At 50.4% G+C, this 19765-nt stretch overlaps 1 protein-coding gene across 2 annotated transcripts in view; it reads right to left on the reverse strand.

Moving 5' to 3' along the window:
• Nucleotides 1–502: 502 nt before the first annotated feature.
• Nucleotides 503–19765, reverse strand: part of Vav1 (vav guanine nucleotide exchange factor 1) — a 52165-nt gene continuing 32902 nt past the window's right edge. For both annotated transcript variants that reach the window (XM_075942542.1, XM_075942541.1), the window contains exons 22-27: nt 12804–12835; nt 10680–10796; nt 8757–8844; nt 6684–6798; nt 4387–4538; nt 503–799 (exon numbers count right to left, since the gene is read on the reverse strand). In XM_075942542.1, coding sequence (XP_075798657.1) covers nt 746–799; nt 4387–4538; nt 6684–6798; nt 8757–8844; nt 10680–10796; nt 12804–12835 — 558 coding nt within the window. In that variant the 3' untranslated portion in view covers nt 503–745. The remainder of the gene's footprint in view (nt 800–4386; nt 4539–6683; nt 6799–8756; nt 8845–10679; nt 10797–12803; nt 12836–19765) is intronic.

Consider the following 19765-nt stretch of genomic DNA (forward strand, 5'->3'; position numbering starts at 1 on the left):
AGGGTGGAGCCCCACCTAGAATCCCCCAGTGAGGGCCAGGGGCATGGTCAGGGTGGAGCCCCACCTAGAATCCCCCAGTGAGGGCCAGGGGCATGGTCAGGGTGGAGCCCCACCTAGAATCCCCCAGTGAGGGCCAGGGGCGTGGTCAGTGGTGCAGCCCCACTTAGAATACCTCAGTGAGGGACTATGGTGTGGTCAGGGTGGAGCCCCACCTAGAATCCCCATTGAGGAGCTCAGAAGTGTGTGTCTGCCTACAACGCTAGGGCCAAGATGTCCATCTTCAGCACAGAGGACAGAAAAGAAGGGAGGGAGAGGTGTAGACTTGATCTCTGTAATCCCAGCCCTGTAAGCACAGCACTCTCTCCTGCTTGGTGGGAATCCCAGGTCCCTCTCAACCTATACTGTAAAAGGCTGAGAAAGGTGACATTGCTGCAGAGTGAACTGTTGTCAATGAGCACCCACCCCGTGGCTCCCCTTACAGATGGTCTGGAGCACACCAATGCCTGCTCTTCTCATTTTATTAGAAGCAGTTGCCTCAAGCCCCATCTTCCTTGGGGCCTTCGAGACAATCAGTGTGTTATAAATTAACCATCCTTCATCCTGGGAAGCCTGCCAGCTGGCCACTGGCTGTCTGCTCTCCATCCGGAAGCTCTGCCACCGAGGACTGTTCATGGCCCCTCGACCTTGCCGGCATCCTAGGCTCAGCGTACATCTGCCTCTCTCTCTGTCCTGCAGGGCACCAGGCTCAGCAGTATTCAGAATAGTCTTCCTCCACATAGTTGGCAGGGAACCAGCCAATCTGGAAGGAGAAGAGAACCCCACGAGGAAAACTAGTCATCTTCAGTCCTCATCACAGTAGACGAGAGCCCTCCTGCCTTGGGACCTTCACACCTGTACATGCCCAAGGATGGCCCTCCACCTTTCACAAGTCTCTGCTCATATGTAAGTAAAGCTTTCCAGTTACCCTGCCAAACATAGTAAGCCCCACCCACTCCACACACACAACTACCACCCTTTCCTTGATTGTTCTCCAGAGAACCCATCACATTATGTAATCAAGATGTAATCATGAATGATTACATATTCTGCTTATTGACAGGATTAATTGATAAGCCAACTCCCCTCCCCCATCACAATATAAGGTTGACAAGGGTGGAGGGTTTTGTCTCCTACTCACCAGACTCCCAAGAGCCTAGAACAGGCTCCAGTGCTCAGTAAACACTTTGTTAATATTTCTTGTAATGTTGAGAAGACAGATAGATAGATGGGTGAGTGGGTGAATGATGGATGGATGGATGAATGAATAAATAAATGGATGATGGATGGATGGATAAGTGGGTGGATGGATGAATGGATGGATGGATGGATGGGTAAATGGATGGATGGGTAAATGGATGGATGGGTAAATGGATGGATGGATGGGTGGGTAGATGGATGAATGGATGGATGGATGAATGGATGGATGGATGGATGGATGGATGGATGGATGGATGGATGGGTGGATGGATGATGGATGGATGATGGATTGATGGATGAGTTGGTGGGTGGTTGGGGTGATAGATGGACAAATGGAAAGATGATTAATGGATGAGTGGACAAATGGATGGATTGTGGGTGGATGATAGCTTGATGGACACAGATGGGAGGATGGGTGGGTGAAGAGACAGACAGATAAACAGAGAGGATGGTTGCACAGAGATGGGTGACTTGCAAACGGATGCTTGGATGAGTCCTGTCAGCTCCCAAACCTTCTTAAATACTCTAAATGGCACTTTCAACCCCTAACTGTCTACCACAACTCACCAAATGTGACAACAAATATTTTTATCAAGTCTAAGTATTTCTCTAAATCATGGGAGCTTTGTGACCAGTTTCCCTGTAGGAGCCCACAGAACTGAGTCTGCTCCACCTTGACTGAAGAAGAGTTTAAGCCTACTTCTAAGGTTGTTGACAAGAGGTTTGACTTAAGATGTGGCTACAAACAAGATATCTTGACCTAGGGTGTGACTAACTGGTGTCTTGGGCATTGAGATGGCCTACAGAGGTGGTTCCATTCCACCTTGACCAAAGGTCAGAGATTCAAGCTTATTCCTGCTCCTTCAAGGCTATGACAGGAGGTTTGACTCAGAGTCGCTGCAGACAGGACACTTTGTCTAAGATATAGTCGCTTCTTGTCCTGCCTAAACAACAGAATGCTTAAATCGGGATACCAATGCTTGATATTTCAGGTATCAAAGCAGGCAATTGCTCTGTTTGTTCTTTGTATAATGGTAAAGCAGTCTTTTGCTTACTTCCCCGTCTTTTGGATTGGTGTTTATAAGCATATAGAAAATAAATGTGGGCAAATTCAGCATTCACTGGATTGCCCTCCCGGTTCTATTCTGCATCTCCATTTCTTTCCTTTCATATCTCTGCTTCTCCTATCTAATATTTCTAATCCATACATTTCTACCCTGGAACATGCAAACCCAGTCGAGGCTGGACCCCAACATTTCCCCCAGTAGAACAGAAGTTCTAGCCAGTGTCCTTATCTTCATTCAACAAATATTGAGAAACCTTTCAAGCAAGAAAGAATGCCAGATACTCAAATTCATCAGAGGATGACGTGGAGAAGGGTCTCCATCCACACAGTACAAAGTAGAAACTCAGCCAAAGCAAGCTGGCCTGAAGCACCTTCAAGAACATGTTTCTCCTACCTAGCACCAGAGTGAGCAAAGAGCACTATGGTTCACCCAAGTCTGCCTCTCCATGCATTCAATAGTTAGTAGTTGAACACCTACTGTGTGCCAAGTCACGAGACATAGCAATGAGCTCGACAGATCCCACTTTCGCATCTCCTGTATTTGTCGGTCACCCTCTCACTCCAGGTCCTTGGCATCCACTGGGGAATTTGTCTTCTGTATTTTCCCTAACCTTACTGTCCTGGCTAATTTTATGTCAACTTGACACAAGCACAAGCTTTCTGAAAGGAGGTGCCTCGACTGAGAAAATGTCACTGTAAATTCTAGCTGGAAGGTGCCATCCCTGAGTTGGTGGTCCTAAGTTCTATAAGAAAGCAGGCTGAGCAAGCCATGAAGAGCAAGCCAGTAAGCAGCACCCTCCATGGCCTCAGCAGCAGCTCCTGCCTCCAGGGTCCTGCCCTCGTTGCTTTCGATGATGAGCTGTTATATTCACCTGTGAGTGAAATAAACCCTTTCCTCTTCAGCTTGTTTTTGATCAAGGTGTTTCATAACAGCAGTAATTACCCTAAGACACTTGCTTAGACGTGCGTGCGTGCGTGAGTGTGTGTGTGTGTGTGTGTGTGTGTGTGTGTGTGTGTGTGTGTGTATGTGTGTGTGTAGGCTAAAGTCAATATGGGGTTTCATTCCTTGGGTACTTGCCACCTTGTTTCCTGAGACAGGATCAAGAGATAATAAGAATTAGCCTGGAACTCATCAATTAAGTGAGGCTGGCTGTACAGTGAACCCCAGTTATCTTGTCTATCTTTGCTTTCTCAGCACCAAGATTACATGAGGATGTCAACACACTCATTTTTCCTTTTATGTAAATGGTAGGTGGGTGGAAGATGGAAGGGGGGGACGGGTCAATAGATGGATGTACATATAGGTGAGTGGATGGACGGTCGGACAGACAGATGGACGAATGAGTAGACCAATGTATGCATGGGTATTGAGTGAGTGGGTTGATGAGTGGATGGATGGATGGTTGGATGGGTGGGTGGGTGGATGGATGGAAAAGTGGGTGGATGGGTGGGTGGATGGGTGGGTGGGTGGATGGATGGATGGATGGATGGATGGATGGATGGATGGATGGATGGATGGATGAGTAGGCCAATGGATGCATAGGTGAATGAGTGAGTGGGTTGATGAGTGGGTGGGTGGATGAATGGGTGGGTTCTGAGCAATGGATGATGGGTTCTGGGATTGAACTCAGTCTTTAAATTTGTAATGAAAGCACTTTACCAGCTGAGAACCTCTCCGGCCTGCTGGCTGTCATTCTATCCATTTAACCTTTTCATTCCGTATCCACCTAGCCTCTCATCACCCTAATGTCTAGAATGGTGGGTGAGGAGATCATCAGGTCCTATTTCCTGTCACCATCCTGTCCACTCCCTGGTGTGACTGTCTGGTTAGAGGTCCACATGATCTCACTAAACATTGTTTCATAAAGATAGCAATTATATAATGCTCCCTTTGCACCCAGAAAAAAAATCTCTACTCATAGTAGTATCTCAATAAATAAATGTGGGCAGGGAAAATATGCTAAATCTCAGTGTCCTTTTGATCCTCTGACTAGGGTTGAGCATGGGAGCCACACTTTATTCCCCCACAGCCAAGCCACACACCACATACCCCACCTAGTCAACCATCCCCCCTCCTGCCTCACCCGGCCATAGATCTCCCCACGCCACCAGCCTTGCTGTCCCTTCTTGTTGAGGATCTTGATGATGTCACCCTCCTTAAGTGACAGTTCTGATCGGTCCCGGGCACAGAAGTCATAGCGGGCTTTGGCAGTGCCAAAATATTTGGTGCTTCCAGCTGTGAAGAGAAAATGAGACGCCTAAGCATCTGAGATAAACAGCAGGCGTCATCTTGGGACAGTGCAGAGACATGCTCTCTGGATGATGTCACCTAGATGAAGGGCTTCTGCGATAGTTAACCTAGGATAACCTGAGAAGAGAGTCTCTGAGAGGGATGTCCGCATTGTGTTGGCCTGTGGGCGTGCCCATGGGGTTGTCTTAATAAAGCAAATTGATGGGGAAGATCCAACCCACCATGAGTGGCACCATTCCCTAGGCAGAGTGCGTGTGGGGAGGGGTCTTAGGCAGAATAAGAGTGGAGAAAAGGAGCAGAGCACACATGAGCAAGCACATAAAACACTGGAGAGATGGCTCAGTGGTTAAGAGCCCTGCCTACTCTTCCAATGGTCCTGAGTTCAATTCCCAGCAACCACATTGTGACTCACAACCATCTATAATGAGATCTGGTGCCCTCTTGAGGAAGGGACCTGGTCAGTCGTCCTCATCAACTTAGACCATGAAACCCACTATGGACAAGTTCAACAGAACCGCCGTATATGGGCTGCCCATGCATGCTTCAGTACTGTCGGGGCATAAAAGAAAAAAGAAGACCATCATACCTGGTGAGACCAGGTTTTAAATCATTTTAATAGTGTTTTATGTAAGTCGATTTCTTACATCTGAGTCCTTAACCTTCATATTTAAGCCCAGATACACAGAGAGAGTTGATTATATTTTAAAAAGTAATCAAGAGTGGCTGGAGAGGTGGATCAGGGATTCAACTCCCAGTACCAATACCACCTGTAACTCCAGTTCCTGGAAATCCGGCACTCTCTTCCGGGTTCTGCGGACACTGCACTCAAGTTCACAGAGCCACACACAGACACACATGTATACACATGATTAAAAATTAAAAACAGGGGCTGGAGAGATGGCTCAGTGATTAATAACACTTGCTACTCTTCCAAAGGGCCTGAGTTCAGTTCCCAGCACCCAAGCTGGACAGCTCACAGCCACCTATAGCTCCAGCTCCAGGGGATACAAGGCCATCTACACTACAGAACTGTTCTTGTGTTAGTCTGCATGCAGCTGGCCCTCACAAGCTCATAGTGGAGGGCACTAGTAGGAGGTGTGGCTTTGTTGGGGTGGGCGTGGCTTTATTGGAGTGGGTGTGGCTTTGGTGGAGTGGGCGTGGCTTTGGTGGAGTGGGTGTGGCTTTGTTGGAGAAGTACTTCACTGTGCAGGTGGGCTTGGAGGTCTCACACATCCCAAGCCATGCTCAGTGCCTCTGTCCATGTCTTGTTGTTTTATGATCGAGATATAGCCAGCACCATGTCTACCTACATGCCACCATGCTCCCCACCACGTTAATGGGCTGAACCTCTGAAACTGTAAGCCAGCCACCCCAATGAAATGCTTTCCTTCCTAAGAGTTGAGGTGGTCATAGTGTCTATTCACAGCAATAGAAACCTAACTCAGGCAGTACTCATGTGGCACACACACACACACACACACACACACACACACGGCAGCATTCCAACTGGACTACACCTTGCCTGGTATCAGAGTGTTAGTATCCAGCAGCAATCCCCACTGGGCTACTCCCCGTCTAGCTCTGGAGTGCCAGTACCTGGCCCTAATCAATCTTTGGTTTAGCAGATACCTCTTGTCACCTTATGTGAATTCTATCTGATAGTTTGCCGAGAATACAAAGCCTATGCAAGCTTGGTTTGTGGAAACCAGAAAACTGGGATACCCCATGAACCAAGAATTGACACTTGTCATTGTATTTTTGGAAACATCATTCAGAGTGCTCTGAACATATGGAGATCAACCAGGTAGACTGTAAATATGGAGCAACATAAAAATGCCTGAGCCAAGGAAAAGTGCTTCTGTCCTGAGAGGCTGAATCCCCCTGCAGTCACGAAAGGCTAAACTCACTCTTCTTCCCACAGACACGCGTGAACCCAACACCTGCTCTGCAACATATATGACATGCATAGAAACGAATCTTTTAACAAATAAAAGGAGAAACCTCCAACATCACACAAAGTCACGTAAAGAAGCATTTGAAAAATAGTTATTAAAACCAAAAGAGGGGGCAGGCGGCCCTGGAACCCTAAGAAGGTGCTGTGCAATCCTCCAGCCTGGGGCATCCTCCCACCTGGCGGTTTGCTGATGGCTCTCCTCTCAGGCTCCTTGTAAGGGAACTGCAAGGTGGTATCCAGCGACTTGAAGCAATCTTTGAGAGAATTCTGCTGATAAAACTCCACCAGTTCCTGGGAAAATAACACAGAACAGTCGCTATCCCGCTGGCCAGCCCACAGCAGAGCACAGCGTAGCTCTCATCCGCAGTCCAATCAGCTCCCTGTGATGGGGACCGCCTTCCTCTACTGCAACAGCAAGGATGTTCTGCAGAAGGGGCCCTGCGATGGGTCGTATCGACAGTCACTTTGAAGGACCTAGACTCACCCGAGAGGCAAACCTCTGGGCCTGGCTGCACTGAGTTAGATGAGGTGGGAAGAGCCACCTGAATGTGGGTGGCTCTACCCATGGCTGCCACCCCAGGGAGAATGAAAAGGAGAAAGCAAGCTGGGCACCAAAATCCATCTCCCTGGTCTCTCTAAGGACGCAGTGTGACAAGGCCTCCTTCCAGGACAGTCCCCAGCCTTCCTGAGCCGGAAGAACCTGTCCATCCCTCTTCGCCAGGTGTTTGGTCACAGCAGTGAACAGAGTAAACAGTAGACCACCTCAGGCTAAGGCCACTTCTCCAAGCAGCCAGTTCATTTTACTTCCTGCCAAGTTTAACAAATAGGTTCGCCAAAGTCAAGGCCTCCCGTCAGTGCCCACGCCTTTAAAACTAATAATCACGTAGGCACCAGCCAGTGTAAAGGCTTCCGGGGAACCCTGAGCGTTGAGCATGCTGGAAGGGGGTTTACAGAGAGCATATGAAGGTCGGAGGTCAACTTGCAGGACTCAGCTCTCCCGTTCCACCACGTGTGTTCCCTTTACCCACAGAGTCATCCGGCCGGCATGCTCTCATTTTAGAACCAGAGACACAGAGACACTAATCATGAGTGGCCGCTGAGATTCGTAGCTCAGATCTGACCTCCGCAAAAGACTTTAGATTTGATTTCGGCTTCCCTGTTTGTTGGATTTATGGGTATTTCTCCCACAAATGGCTCATACTGATGACAAAGAATCAGCAGGGCCCGAATTCAAGGGTGTTTCACAAACACCCAGTGTCCCATTCAAGAACTCCAGGCTAAAAAATGCCAGTATCATTTTTTTTTAAAAAAAATTGGTGCGCAGGGTCAGTGAGATGGCTCAGTGGGTCACATTCCATATAGACCTGACTCAACAGAGTCCTCTGACCCTCACAGGTCCAGTGTGCACACACACAAAAAAAATGGTAAATAAATAAAATGTAATTTTTTAAGTTGTGAATTTTCTGTCCATGTCCTCAGTTTTTTCAAAGGTCTACTGATCATGGGTCAGGCCCACGTGACTTACACACACCAATCAGTTTTAAATGGCTTGAGGGAGATAAAAAGAATTAACGGTACACCAACCACCATGAGCGCCCACTCATAAATTCTCAACAAGACAGGCAGTCGCTCGGGTCACACGGGGCCAGTTTGGAGACCTGTAACCTTATGGGCTCTGGTAGCCTGTGGAACAGGAAGGCAGAGGGTGGGCTGACTAGAGGTGGGGTGAGTTTGCACACATCTGTGTGGGGGTATGGGCACGCATGTGGAGAACAGAGGTGGACTTCAGGGGTCCACCCCTATCACACTCGGAGACCGTATATGTTCAGACAGGGCCTCTCACGGAGCCTGGAACTTCCTGGTTGCCTACCAATCTCAGCAGCAAGCCCTGAGTATCCTCTTGTCTGTCTCCAACTCCCCAGAGCTAGGGTTACAGGCAAGCACCGCCATACCCGGCTTTTACATGGGTTCTGGGGATCCAACTCAGGCTCTCAGACACTTTATCCATAAACCTTCTCCCCAGCTCAGTCTGTCGGACATCAACAAATTCCACTGTGAGCACCTGACACCATCCTGTCCTGTCTGTTCCACATTGTGGGTCCTTACGGGGATGGAGGATGAGTTCACAGTCGGTGGTTCCCTGGGAAGGGCTTCTCTCACTACAAAGTGAGGACCCTGAGACACAGAGGCAGACACACGCCTCACACGCTCTTAACGGCTTCTGTGGGGGTGGGGGCAGTGGCCCTTACCAGAAGGCCCCGGAAAGCCTTCTTCTCCGTGATCCGGTACAGCCCCTCTGACGTCATGATTTTAATATGTTTGACCTCGACGTTATACCTGGAGCAAGGGAGAGGGAAAATCAGATGGCTGAGTCCTGAGTCTGAGGATCTCTCCCATGCCTCTGCCCAGGCTAGAAGCCCCAAAGATGGACTCCTTAGAGGAAGTGGAGCCCTCACATCTAAAGACGGGAACAGTGCAATCCACCCCTTCCGGGTCTCTGCTACTCTAAGCCTTCGGTTCTTCCTCTTTTCTATCTGTTGCTTGTTTTCTCCCTGAGGTAGCTCATCCTGAGTGTCAACCTGACAGGACCCAGAACCACCATAGACAGCCTCTGGGCATGTCTGTGAGGGAGAGTTAACTGACAGGGGAAGCCCACCCTGAATGTGGGTGGCAACATCCCAGGGACTGAAGTTCTGAACCAAACAAGAAAAGAGAAAGTGAACCCAGCACTCATCTCTGCGCTGGCTAGTTTTACATCAACTTGGCACACACTAGAGTCATTTTGAAAGAGGGATCGCCAGTTGAGAGAATGCCCTCACCAGGTTGGTCTATGTGGGTGGCCTTCCCCACAGCCCCGTGCCCCTGCCACCATGCCTCCCCACAAAAGATGGCAGAATAGGAAGGATGGGAAGAAAAGGGGCTTTGTTGTCGTGGTGAATTACAGAACAACAAAAATGGAAAGAGACGCTGGGCATGGTGGTGGCACACAGCTAATCCCAGCACTCAGGAGGCAGGTGGATCCCTGAGCTCAAGGCCAGCCTGGTCTACAGAGTGAGTGAGTTCCAGGACAGTCAGTGCTGTACAGAGAAAGCCTGTCTCAGGGGCGGAGGGGGGGACACCTCAAGCAAGGGCTGTTGATGGTTCAGTGCATAAAGGGTTTCCACAAGACTAGCAACAGGAGCTCAATCCCTGAGACTTGCACGATGGAAGGAGAGACCTGACCCCGCAAACTGTCAAAGACCACCACATGCAGGCCGTGGCAGACACGCCCTCACACAACACAAATAGATAAATGCACTTTTTAATTTCTTAAAAACACCTGACCTCAGCCTACAGCCTCCACATGTGGACACATGGGTAAATGCCCACATACATGTCCACAATAAATAATGCAAGGGAAAGTCACAGTTCAATGGTGGGACACAAGTCGGTGAAGCATGGAGTCCATGAGACCTAAGCAGCTAGATTTCATATGCCAAGGACAAACAGTCAGCATATCCGTGTGACACCAACATGCCTGTGTTGGTTGCAGAACTGTCAACAACACCCAGGACACAGAATCAACTAAGGAGTCTGTAGATGAAGCAACTATGACAGACACATGCAGTGGAATTGATCGGGCCATGGAAAGGATGATATCCTGTCCTTTACAACACGGAGGAAGTGGGGGATGTTCTGAAGCGTAATAAGCCAGACACAGGAAGACAAATACCACAGCTAACACACACATCAAAGCTCAAAGTGTTGGCCTCAAATAAGAGGAGAGGCAAAAAAAAAAAAAAATGCAAGGGGAGGGGAAAAGAAGAGGGGACAAGGTAAGGGGGAGAAAAATCTGTAGAATGCAGTAGTTCAATAAAAGGTGCAAGTAGACAGATACACTTTCTTGAGGTAAAAGCCTAGACACCCTTGGCAAGCCCAGGTCAGAGGAGGCGTGGTCAGAGAGGGAGGAGCCCAGGTCAGAGGAGGCGTGGTCAGAGAGGGAGGAGCCCAGGTCAGAGGAGGCGTGGGCAGGGAGGGAAGAGCCCAGGTCAGAGGAGGCGTGGGCAGGGAGGGAAGAGCCCAGGTCAGAGGAGGCGTGGGCAGGGAGGGAGGAGCCCAGGTCAGAGGAGGCCTCCTGGCCAGAGAAGGAGGAGCCCAGGTCAGAGGGGCATGGGCAGGGAGGGATAAATTACTTAATGCTGATGGCGAATTCCGCTGTATCTTTCACCCTTTGCCGCACCAGGTAGGTCCCGTCAGAGCGGTTGGTGAGGATGTTCTCGGCTCCTGCTCGTTCCATGGGACCCGCATACCTACAGGGACAGACCTGAGTCAGTCATGCCAAGGGGTGAAGGACTGGGGTGCAGTTCAGGCTTTTGGGGGTCCCTGTTTGCTTTGATGGGCATTTTCCCCGAGCTCACACTAGACATTCATCTCTGTGAGCACCAGGATAGAAACCGAGTGGGGTGTCAGCCTCATATGCAAAGGTTAAGAGAAAGGCCGTCAAGAGGACTCAGAGGTAAAGGAACTTTCTGCCAAGCCTCAGGACTTGAGTTCAATCCAGGAAATTTTCTGGATGAAATGAGAACCAACTCCCACAAGTTGTCATCTGACCTGCACACAAATATATACACACAAACAAACACACACATACATACACACATCTTCTGACCTGCACACACACACACACACACACACGCACATACACACAAATGCACACATACATGCACATGCATACATATGTATACATGTACATACACAAATGCATAATAAGTGTAAAAAGAATATTTAAGGGAAGCCCAAAAATAAATTAATAGTATTTAATGCAATGTTTTAAAAACCAGAAAGAGTCAACTGAAAAAGGAATGAAACCAGGGCCACAGTGTGACCTACACCACACTCAGTGTAAGAACCAGACACCAAAGGCCACACAGTATGGGACTCCATGTGGGAAATGTCCACAGCAGGAGGGTCCAGAGACCAAACAGACTCGTGGGTGCTGGGGCTAGTCAGAAGAAATATGCCTGTAGGAATGAGATTGGGAAGTTGCTAGAAGGTTCTGGAACCAGAGGTGAAGACTACAGTCTATTCTGAATGCACTAAAAACTACCAAATACCAATGCAAATATAACTATAGCATGATGTGATTACCTATCCTGTAATATGTCCTTTCAATGTCTTTATGGCTGTTGTGTCGGATAGAGATGTAAATATGAGTGCATTGTGATGTGATTACCTGTGTCCTTTCAATGTCTTTATGGCTGTTGTGTTGCCTATGGAGCTTGGCACCAGTCCTCTCCTCTCACCAGGGACGCAAAGGCTTGTTTTGCTCCCTGAACTCAGGTCCCCCAGCTTAGCAGCAAGTGCTTTTATCCACTGAGCTGTTTCACTGGCCATGTCTGTCTCCTTATACAATACATGCTGAAGCATCCATATTTATATGTGTAACAATATATAAAGTCTATTATTATTATATATGTAGCATGAGTAATACAATTACATGTGATGTATAATTTTATATATATTTAACTACATTTTTATATATTGTGGGTATACACAATGTAACCTATTTCTATATAATCACCGTCATCATCACCACCACCATCACTGTCACCACTACCGTCTCTGTCACTCTCACCACAGCTACTATCACCACTATCACACGAACCACAGTCACACTCTCCTCTCCACCATCACCACCATCAACATGACCAGCAACACCATCATCATCACCACCATCACCCCATCATCCCCATCATCCCCCTCATCATCACTACTATCATCATCACCATCATCACCATCACTACCATCCTCGTCATCACCATCACTATCACCATCACCACCACCATCATCACCCTTACCATGACTACCATCATCACCACCACCATCACTACCACCATCACCCTCACCATCACCCCTTCATCACCCTTACCATCATCATCATCACCATCATCACCATCACTACCATCCTCGTCATCACCATCACTATCACCATCATCACCACCACCATCACCCTCACCATCACATCTTCATCACCCTCACCATCACCAGCATCACCATCACCACCATCATCATGTCCATCATCACCACCACCATCTGACTGTCACTGTGACTTTTGTAATGGCCCAGAGTCACCTTCCTTTCCCCTGTCACTCCCCAGCAGCTCTTAGCTCAGGGTAAACTCAGAAGTGCTTGGGATCCAAATAATAAATTAACAATTGTTCTGAAAGCCTCCACATTCAGCCTTAGTTCTCCCTTGACACCCCCCAAACACATACACAAAACTCCATTTTAAAATAAGGAAATGTAATTGTACTTACCAGAGATGCACAGACAGGTCCTGAGGAGGGCCCTGGGAACACAGACAAAAACCCAGACTCAGAGAAGAAGCCCTTACCTGGAAGACTTCAGGGACACCCACTCACATCCACTCCACTAGCATCTGCTAAATGGGTGCCATGTTCCAGGAACTGTGCTATTCATGGGGAAACAACCCTAGGACACAATTGGCTTCCCTCGTGTTTATATACCACATATAATACACATTCATTAGCCTCACATCAAATGTGATGGCTACCTTTCCAGCATGACCCAACCTAGAATCACCTGAGAAGACAGTCTCAAGGAGAGATTGTAGATCAAGCTTCCGGTGGATGTGTCTGTGGGAGATTTTCTTCATTGTGTTAACTAATGTAGGAAGCCCAGCCCACTATGGGTGGATCATTCTCTAGGACAGGGATCCTGAACTGTATATGGAGGACAAAATGAGTCGAGTACACAGCCATTTCTCTCTGATCTTGACTGTCAGTGTGATGTGAGCAGCATTTGAAGCTCCTGCCTTGACTTCCCTACAATGATGGGCTGTAACCTGGAATCATAGGCTGATTTCTTCCCCGTGTTGCTTTCTGCCATGGTGTTTTATCACAGCAACAGAAATAAAACTAGGACACCAGGCATGGTATTCATTTCCTTCAATGATGGACAAAAGTCTACATGATATGAGAGATGCCTAGCATGGCAGGTGTATAGAGGCATGCCTAGCATGGCTGGTGTACGGACGCAGGTCTAGCATGGCAGGTGTATAGACGCAGGTCTAGCTCTGGCAGGTGTATAGACGCAGGTCTAGCATGGCGGGTGTATAGACGCAGGTCTAGCATGGCAGGTGTATAGACGCAGGTCTAGCTCTGGCAGGTGTATAGACGCAGGTCTAGCATGGCGGGTGTATAGACGCAGGTCTAGCATGGCAGGTGTATAGACGCAGGTCTAGCATGGCAGGTGTATAGACGCAGGTCTAGCATGGCAGGTGTATAGACGCAGGTCTAGCATGGCAGGTGTATAGACGCAGGTCTAGCATGGCAGGTGTATAGACGCAGGTCTAGCATGGCAGGTGTATAGACGCAGGTCTAGCATGGCAGGTGTATAGAGGCATGCCTAGCATGGCTGGTGTACGGACGCAGGTCTAGCATGGCAGGTGTATAGACACAGGTCTAGCTCTGGCACGTGTATAGACGCAGGTCTAGCATGGCGGGTGTATAGACGCAGGTCTAGCATGGCAGGTGTATAGACGCAGGTCTAGCATGGCAGGTGTATAGACGCAGGTCTAGCATGGCGGGTGTATAGACGCAGGCCTAGCATGGCAGGTGTATAGACGCAGGTCTAGCATGGCGGGTGTATAGACGCAGGTCTAGCATGGCAGGTGTATAGACGCAGGTCTAGCATGGCGGGTGTATAGACGCAGGTCTAGCATGGCTGGTGTACGGACGCAGGTCTAGCATGGCAGGTGTATAGACGCAGGTCTAGCATGGCAGGTGTATAGAGGCAGGTCTAGCATGGCAGGTGTATAGACGCAGGTCTAGCTCTGGCAGGTGTATAGACGCAGGTCTAGCATGGCGGGTGTATAGACGCAGGTCTAGTATGGCAGGTGTATAGACGCAGGTCTAGCTCTGGCAGGTGTATAGACGCAGGTCTAGCATGGCAGGAGTATAGACGCAGGTCTAGCTCTGGCAGGTGTATAGACGCAGGTCTAGCATGGCAGGTGTATAGACGCAGGTCTAGCATGGCAGGTGTATAGACGCAGGCCTAGCATGGCTGGTGTACGGACGCAGGTCTAGCATGGCTGGTGTACGGACGCAGGTCTAGCATGGCAGGTGTATAGACGCAGGTCTAGCATGGCAGGTGTATAGACGCAGGTCTAGCATGGCGGGTGTATAGACGCAGGTCTAGCATGGCGGGTGTATAGACGCAGGTCTAGCATGGCAGGTGTATAGACGCAGGTCTAGCATGGCTGGTGTACGGACGCAGGCCTAGCATGGCTGGTGTATGGACGCAGGCCTAGCATGGCTGGTGTACGGACGCAGGTCTAGCATGGCAGGTGTATAGACGCAGGTCTAGCATGGCAGGTGTATAGACGCAGGTCTAGCATGGCGGGTGTATAGACGCAGGTCTAGCATGGCGGGTGTATAGACGCAGGTCTAGCATGGCAGGTGTATAGACGCATGTCTAGCTCTGGCAGGTGTATAGACGCAGGCCTAGCATGGCTGGTGTACGGACGCAGGTCTAGCATGGCAGGTGTATAGACGCAGGTCTAGCATGGCAGGTGTATAGACGCAGGTCTAGCATGGCAGGTGTATAGACGCAGGTCTAGCATGGCAGGTGTATAGACGCAGGCCTAGCATGGCTGGTGTACGGACGCAGGTCTAGCATGGCGGGTGTATAGACGCAGGTCTAGCATGGCGGGTGTATAGACGCATGTCTAGCATGGCGGGTGTATAGACGCAGGTCTAGCATGGCAGGTGTATAGACGCAGGTCTAGCATGGCAGGTGTATAGACGCAGGTCTAGCATGGCAGGTGTATAGACGCAGGTCTAGCATGGCAGGTGTATAGACGCAGGTCTAGCATGGCAGGTGTATAGACGCAGGTCTAGCATGGCAGGTGTATAGATGCAGGTCTAGCATGGCAGGTGTATAGACGCAGGTCTAGCATGGCAGGTGTATAGACGCAGGTCTAGCATGGCGGGTGTATAGACGCAGGTCTAGCATGGCGGGTGTAGAGACGCAGGTCTAGCATGGCGGGTGTATAGACGTAGGTCTAGCATGGCGGGTGTATAGACGCAGGTCTAGCATGGCAGGTGTATAGACGCAGGTCTAGCATGGCAGGTGTATAGACGCAGGTCTAGCATGGCACGTGTATAGACGCAGGTCTAGCATGGCAGGTGTATAGACGCAGGTCTAGCATGGCAGGTGTATAGACGCAGGTCTAGCATGGCAGGTGTATAGACGCAGGTCTAGCATGGCAGGTGTATAGACGCAGGTCTAGCATGGCAGGTGTATAGACGCAGGTCTAGCATGGCAGGTGTATAGACGCATGTCTAGCTCTGGCAGGTGTATAGACGCAGGCCTAGCATGGCTGGTGTTCGGACGCAGGTCTAGCATGGCTGGTGTACGGACGCAGGTCTAGCATGGCAGGTGTATAGACTCAGGTCTAGCATGGCAGGTGTATAGACGCAGGTCTAGCTCTGGCAGGTGTATAGACGCAGGTCTAGCATGGCTGGTGTATAGACGCAGGTCTAGCATGGCAGGTGTATAGACGCAGGTCTAGCTCTGGCAGGTGTATAGACGCAGGTCTAGCATGGCTGGTGTATACGCAGGTCTAGCATGGTGGGTTATAGACGCAGGTCTAGCATGGCAGGTGTATAGACGCAGGTCTAGCATGGCAGGTGTATAGACGCAGGTCTAGCATGGCAGGTGTATAGACGCAGGTCTAGCATGGCAGGTGTATAGACACAGGTCTAGCATGGCAGGTGTATAGACGCAGGTCTAGCATGGCAGGTGTATAGACGCAGGTCTAGCATGGCAGGTGTATAGACGCAGGTCTAGCATGGCAGGTGTATAGACGCATGTCTAGCTCTGGCAGGTGTATAGACGCAGGCCTAGCATGGCTGGTGTTCGGACGCAGGTCTAGCATGGCTGGTGTACGGACGCAGGTCTAGCATGGCAGGTGTATAGACTCAGGTCTAGCATGGCAGGTGTATAGACGCAGGTCTAGCTCTGGCAGGTGTATAGACGCAGGTCTAGCATGGCTGGTGTATAGACGCAGGTCTAGCATGGCAGGTGTATAGACGCAGGTCTAGCTCTGGCAGGTGTATAGACGCAGGTCTAGCATGGCTGGTGTATACGCAGGTCTAGCATGGCGGGTTATAGACGCAGGTCTAGCATGGCAGGTGTATAGACGCAGGTCTAGCATGGCAGGTGTATAGACGCAGGTCTAGCATGGCAGGTGTATAGACGCAGGTCTAGCATGGCGGGTGTATAGACGCAGGTCTAGCATGGCAGGTGTATAGACGCAGGTCTAGCATGGCAGGTGTATAGACGCAGGTCTAGCATGGCAGGTGTATAGACGCAGGTCTAGCATGGCAGGTGTATAGACGCAGGTCTAGCATGGCAGGTGTATAGACGCAGGTCTAGCATGGCAGGTGTAAAGACGCAGGTCTAGCATGGCAGGTGTATAGACGCAGGTCTAGCATGGCAGGTGTATAGACGCAGGTCTAGCATGGCAGGTGTATAGATGCAGGTCTAGCATGGCAGGTGTATAGACGCAGGTCTAGCATGGCAGGTGTATAGACGCAGGTCTAGCATGGCAGGTGTATAGACGCAGGTCTAGCTCTGGCAGGTGTATAGACGCAGGTCTAGCATGGCAGGTGTATAGACGCAGGTCTAGCATGGCGGGTGTATAGACGCAGGTCTAGCATGGCAGGTGTATAGACGCAGGTCTAGCATGGCAGGTGTATAGACGCAGGTCTAGCATGGCAGGTGTATAGACGCAGGTCTAGCTCTGGCAGGTGTATAGACGCAGGTCTAGCATGGCGGGTGTATAGACGCATGCCTAGCATGGCAGGTGTATAGACGCAGGTCTAGCATGGCAGGTGTATAGACGCAGGTCTAGCTCTGGCAGGTGTATAGACGCAGGTCTAGCATGGCAGGTGTATAGACGCAGGTCTAGCATGGCAGGTGTATAGACGCAGGTCTAGCTCTGGCAGGTGTATAGACGCAGGTCTAGCATGGCAGGTGTATAGACGCAGGTTTAGCATGGCGGGTGTATAGACGCAGGTCTAGCATGGCTGGTGTATAGATGCAGGTCTAGCATGGCAGGTGTATAGACGCAGGTCTAGCTCTGGCAGGTGTATAGACGCAGGTCTAGCATGGCAGGTGTATAGACGCAGGTCTAGCATGGCAGCTGTATAGACGCAGGTCTAGCTCTGGCAGGTGTATAGACGCAGGTCTAGCATGGCAGGTGTATAGACGCAGGTCTAGCATGGCAGGTGTTTAGACGCAGGTCTAGCTCTGGCAGGTGTATAGACGCAGGTCTAGCATGGCAGGTGTATAGACGCAGGTCTAGCATGGTAGATGTATAGACGCAGGTCTAGCATGGCAGGTGTATAGACGCAGGTCTAGCTCTGGCAGGTGTATAGACGCAGGTCTAGCATGGCAGGTGTATAGACGCAGGTCTAGCATGGCAGGTGTATAGACGCAGGTCTAGCATGGCAGGTGTATAGACGCAGGTCTAGCATGGCAGGTGTATAGACGCAGGTCTAGCATGGCAGGTGTATAGACGCAGGTCTAGCAAGGCAGGTGTAGAGACGCAGGTCTAGCATGGCGGGTGTATAGACGCAGGTCTAGCATGGCGGGTGTATAGACGCAGGTCTAGCATGGCGGGTGTATAGACACAGGTCTAGCATGGCAGGTGTATAGACGCAGGTCTAGCATGGCAGGTGTATAGACGCAGGTCTAGCTCTGGCAGGTGTATAGACGCAGGTCTAGCATGGCAGGTGTATAGACGCAGGTCTAGCATGGCAGGTGTATAGACGCAGGTCTAGCATGGCGGGTGTATAGACGCAGGTCTAGCATGGCGGGTGTATAGACGCAGGTCTAGCATGGCGGGTGTATAGACGCAGGTCTAGCATGGCGGGTGTATAGACGCAGGTCTAGCATGGCGGGTGTATAGAGGCAGGTCTAGCATGGCGGGTGTATAGACGCAGGTCTAGCATGGCGGGTGTATAGACGCAGGTCTAGCATGGCGGGTGTATAGACGCAGGTCTAGCATGGCGGGTGTATAGACGCAGGTCTAGCATGGCGGGTGTATAGACGCAGGTCTAGCATGGCGGGTGTATAGACGCAGGTCTAGCATGGCGGGTGTATAGACGCAGGTCTAGCATGGCGGGTGTATAGACGCAGGTCTAGCATGGCGGGTGTATAGACGCAGGTCTAGCATGGCGGGTGTATAGACGCAGGTCTAGCATGGCGGGTGTATAGACGCAGGTCTAGCTCTGGCAGGTGTATAGACGCAGGTCTAGCATGGCAGGTGTATAGACGCAGGTCTAGCTCTGGCAGGTGTATAGACGCAGGTCTAGCATGGCGGGTGTATAGACGCAGGTCTAGCATGGCAGGTGTATAGACGCAGGTCTAGCATGGCAGGTGTATAGACGCAGGTCTAGCATGGCGGGTGTATAGACGCAGGTCTAGCATGGCGGGTGTATAGACGCAGGTCTAGCATGGCAGGTGTATAGACGCAGGTCTAGCATGGCAGGTGTATAGACGCAGGACTAGCTCTGGCAGGTGTATAGACGCAGGTCTAGCATGGCAGGTGTATAGACGCAGGTCTAGCATGGCAGGTGTATAGACGCAGGTCTAGCATGGCAGGTGTATAGACGCAGGTCTAGCATGGCGGGTGTATAGACGCAGGTCTAGCATGGCGGGTGTAGAGACGCAGGTCTAGCATGGCGGGTGTATAGACGCAGGTCTAGCATGGCGGGTGTATAGACGCAGGTCTAGCATGGCGGGTGTATAGACGCAGGTCTAGCATGGCGGGTGTATAGACGCAGGTCTAGCATGGCGGGTGTATAGACGCAGGTCTAGCATGGCGGGTGTATAGACGCAGGTCTAGCATGGCAGGTGTAGAGACGCAGGTCTAGCATGGCAGGTGTATAGAGGCATGCCTAGCATGGCAGGTGTATAGACGCAGGTCTAGCATGGCAGGTGTATAGACGCAGGTCTAGCATGGCAGGTGTATAGACGCAGGTCTAGCATGGCGGGTGTATAGACGCAGGTCTAGCATGGCAGGTGTATAGATGCAGGTCTAGCATGGCAGGTGTATAGACGCAGGTCTAGCATGGCAGGTGTATAGACGCAGTTCTAGCATGGCGGGTGTATAGACGCAGGTCTAGCTCTGGCTAACCTGGAACTCACTTTGTAGACCAGATTGTCTTTAAACTTACAGAGATCCACC

Source organism: Microtus pennsylvanicus, chromosome 12 (assembly GCF_037038515.1).
Source record: "Microtus pennsylvanicus isolate mMicPen1 chromosome 12, mMicPen1.hap1, whole genome shotgun sequence".
NCBI lineage: Eukaryota > Metazoa > Chordata > Mammalia > Rodentia > Cricetidae > Microtus > Microtus pennsylvanicus.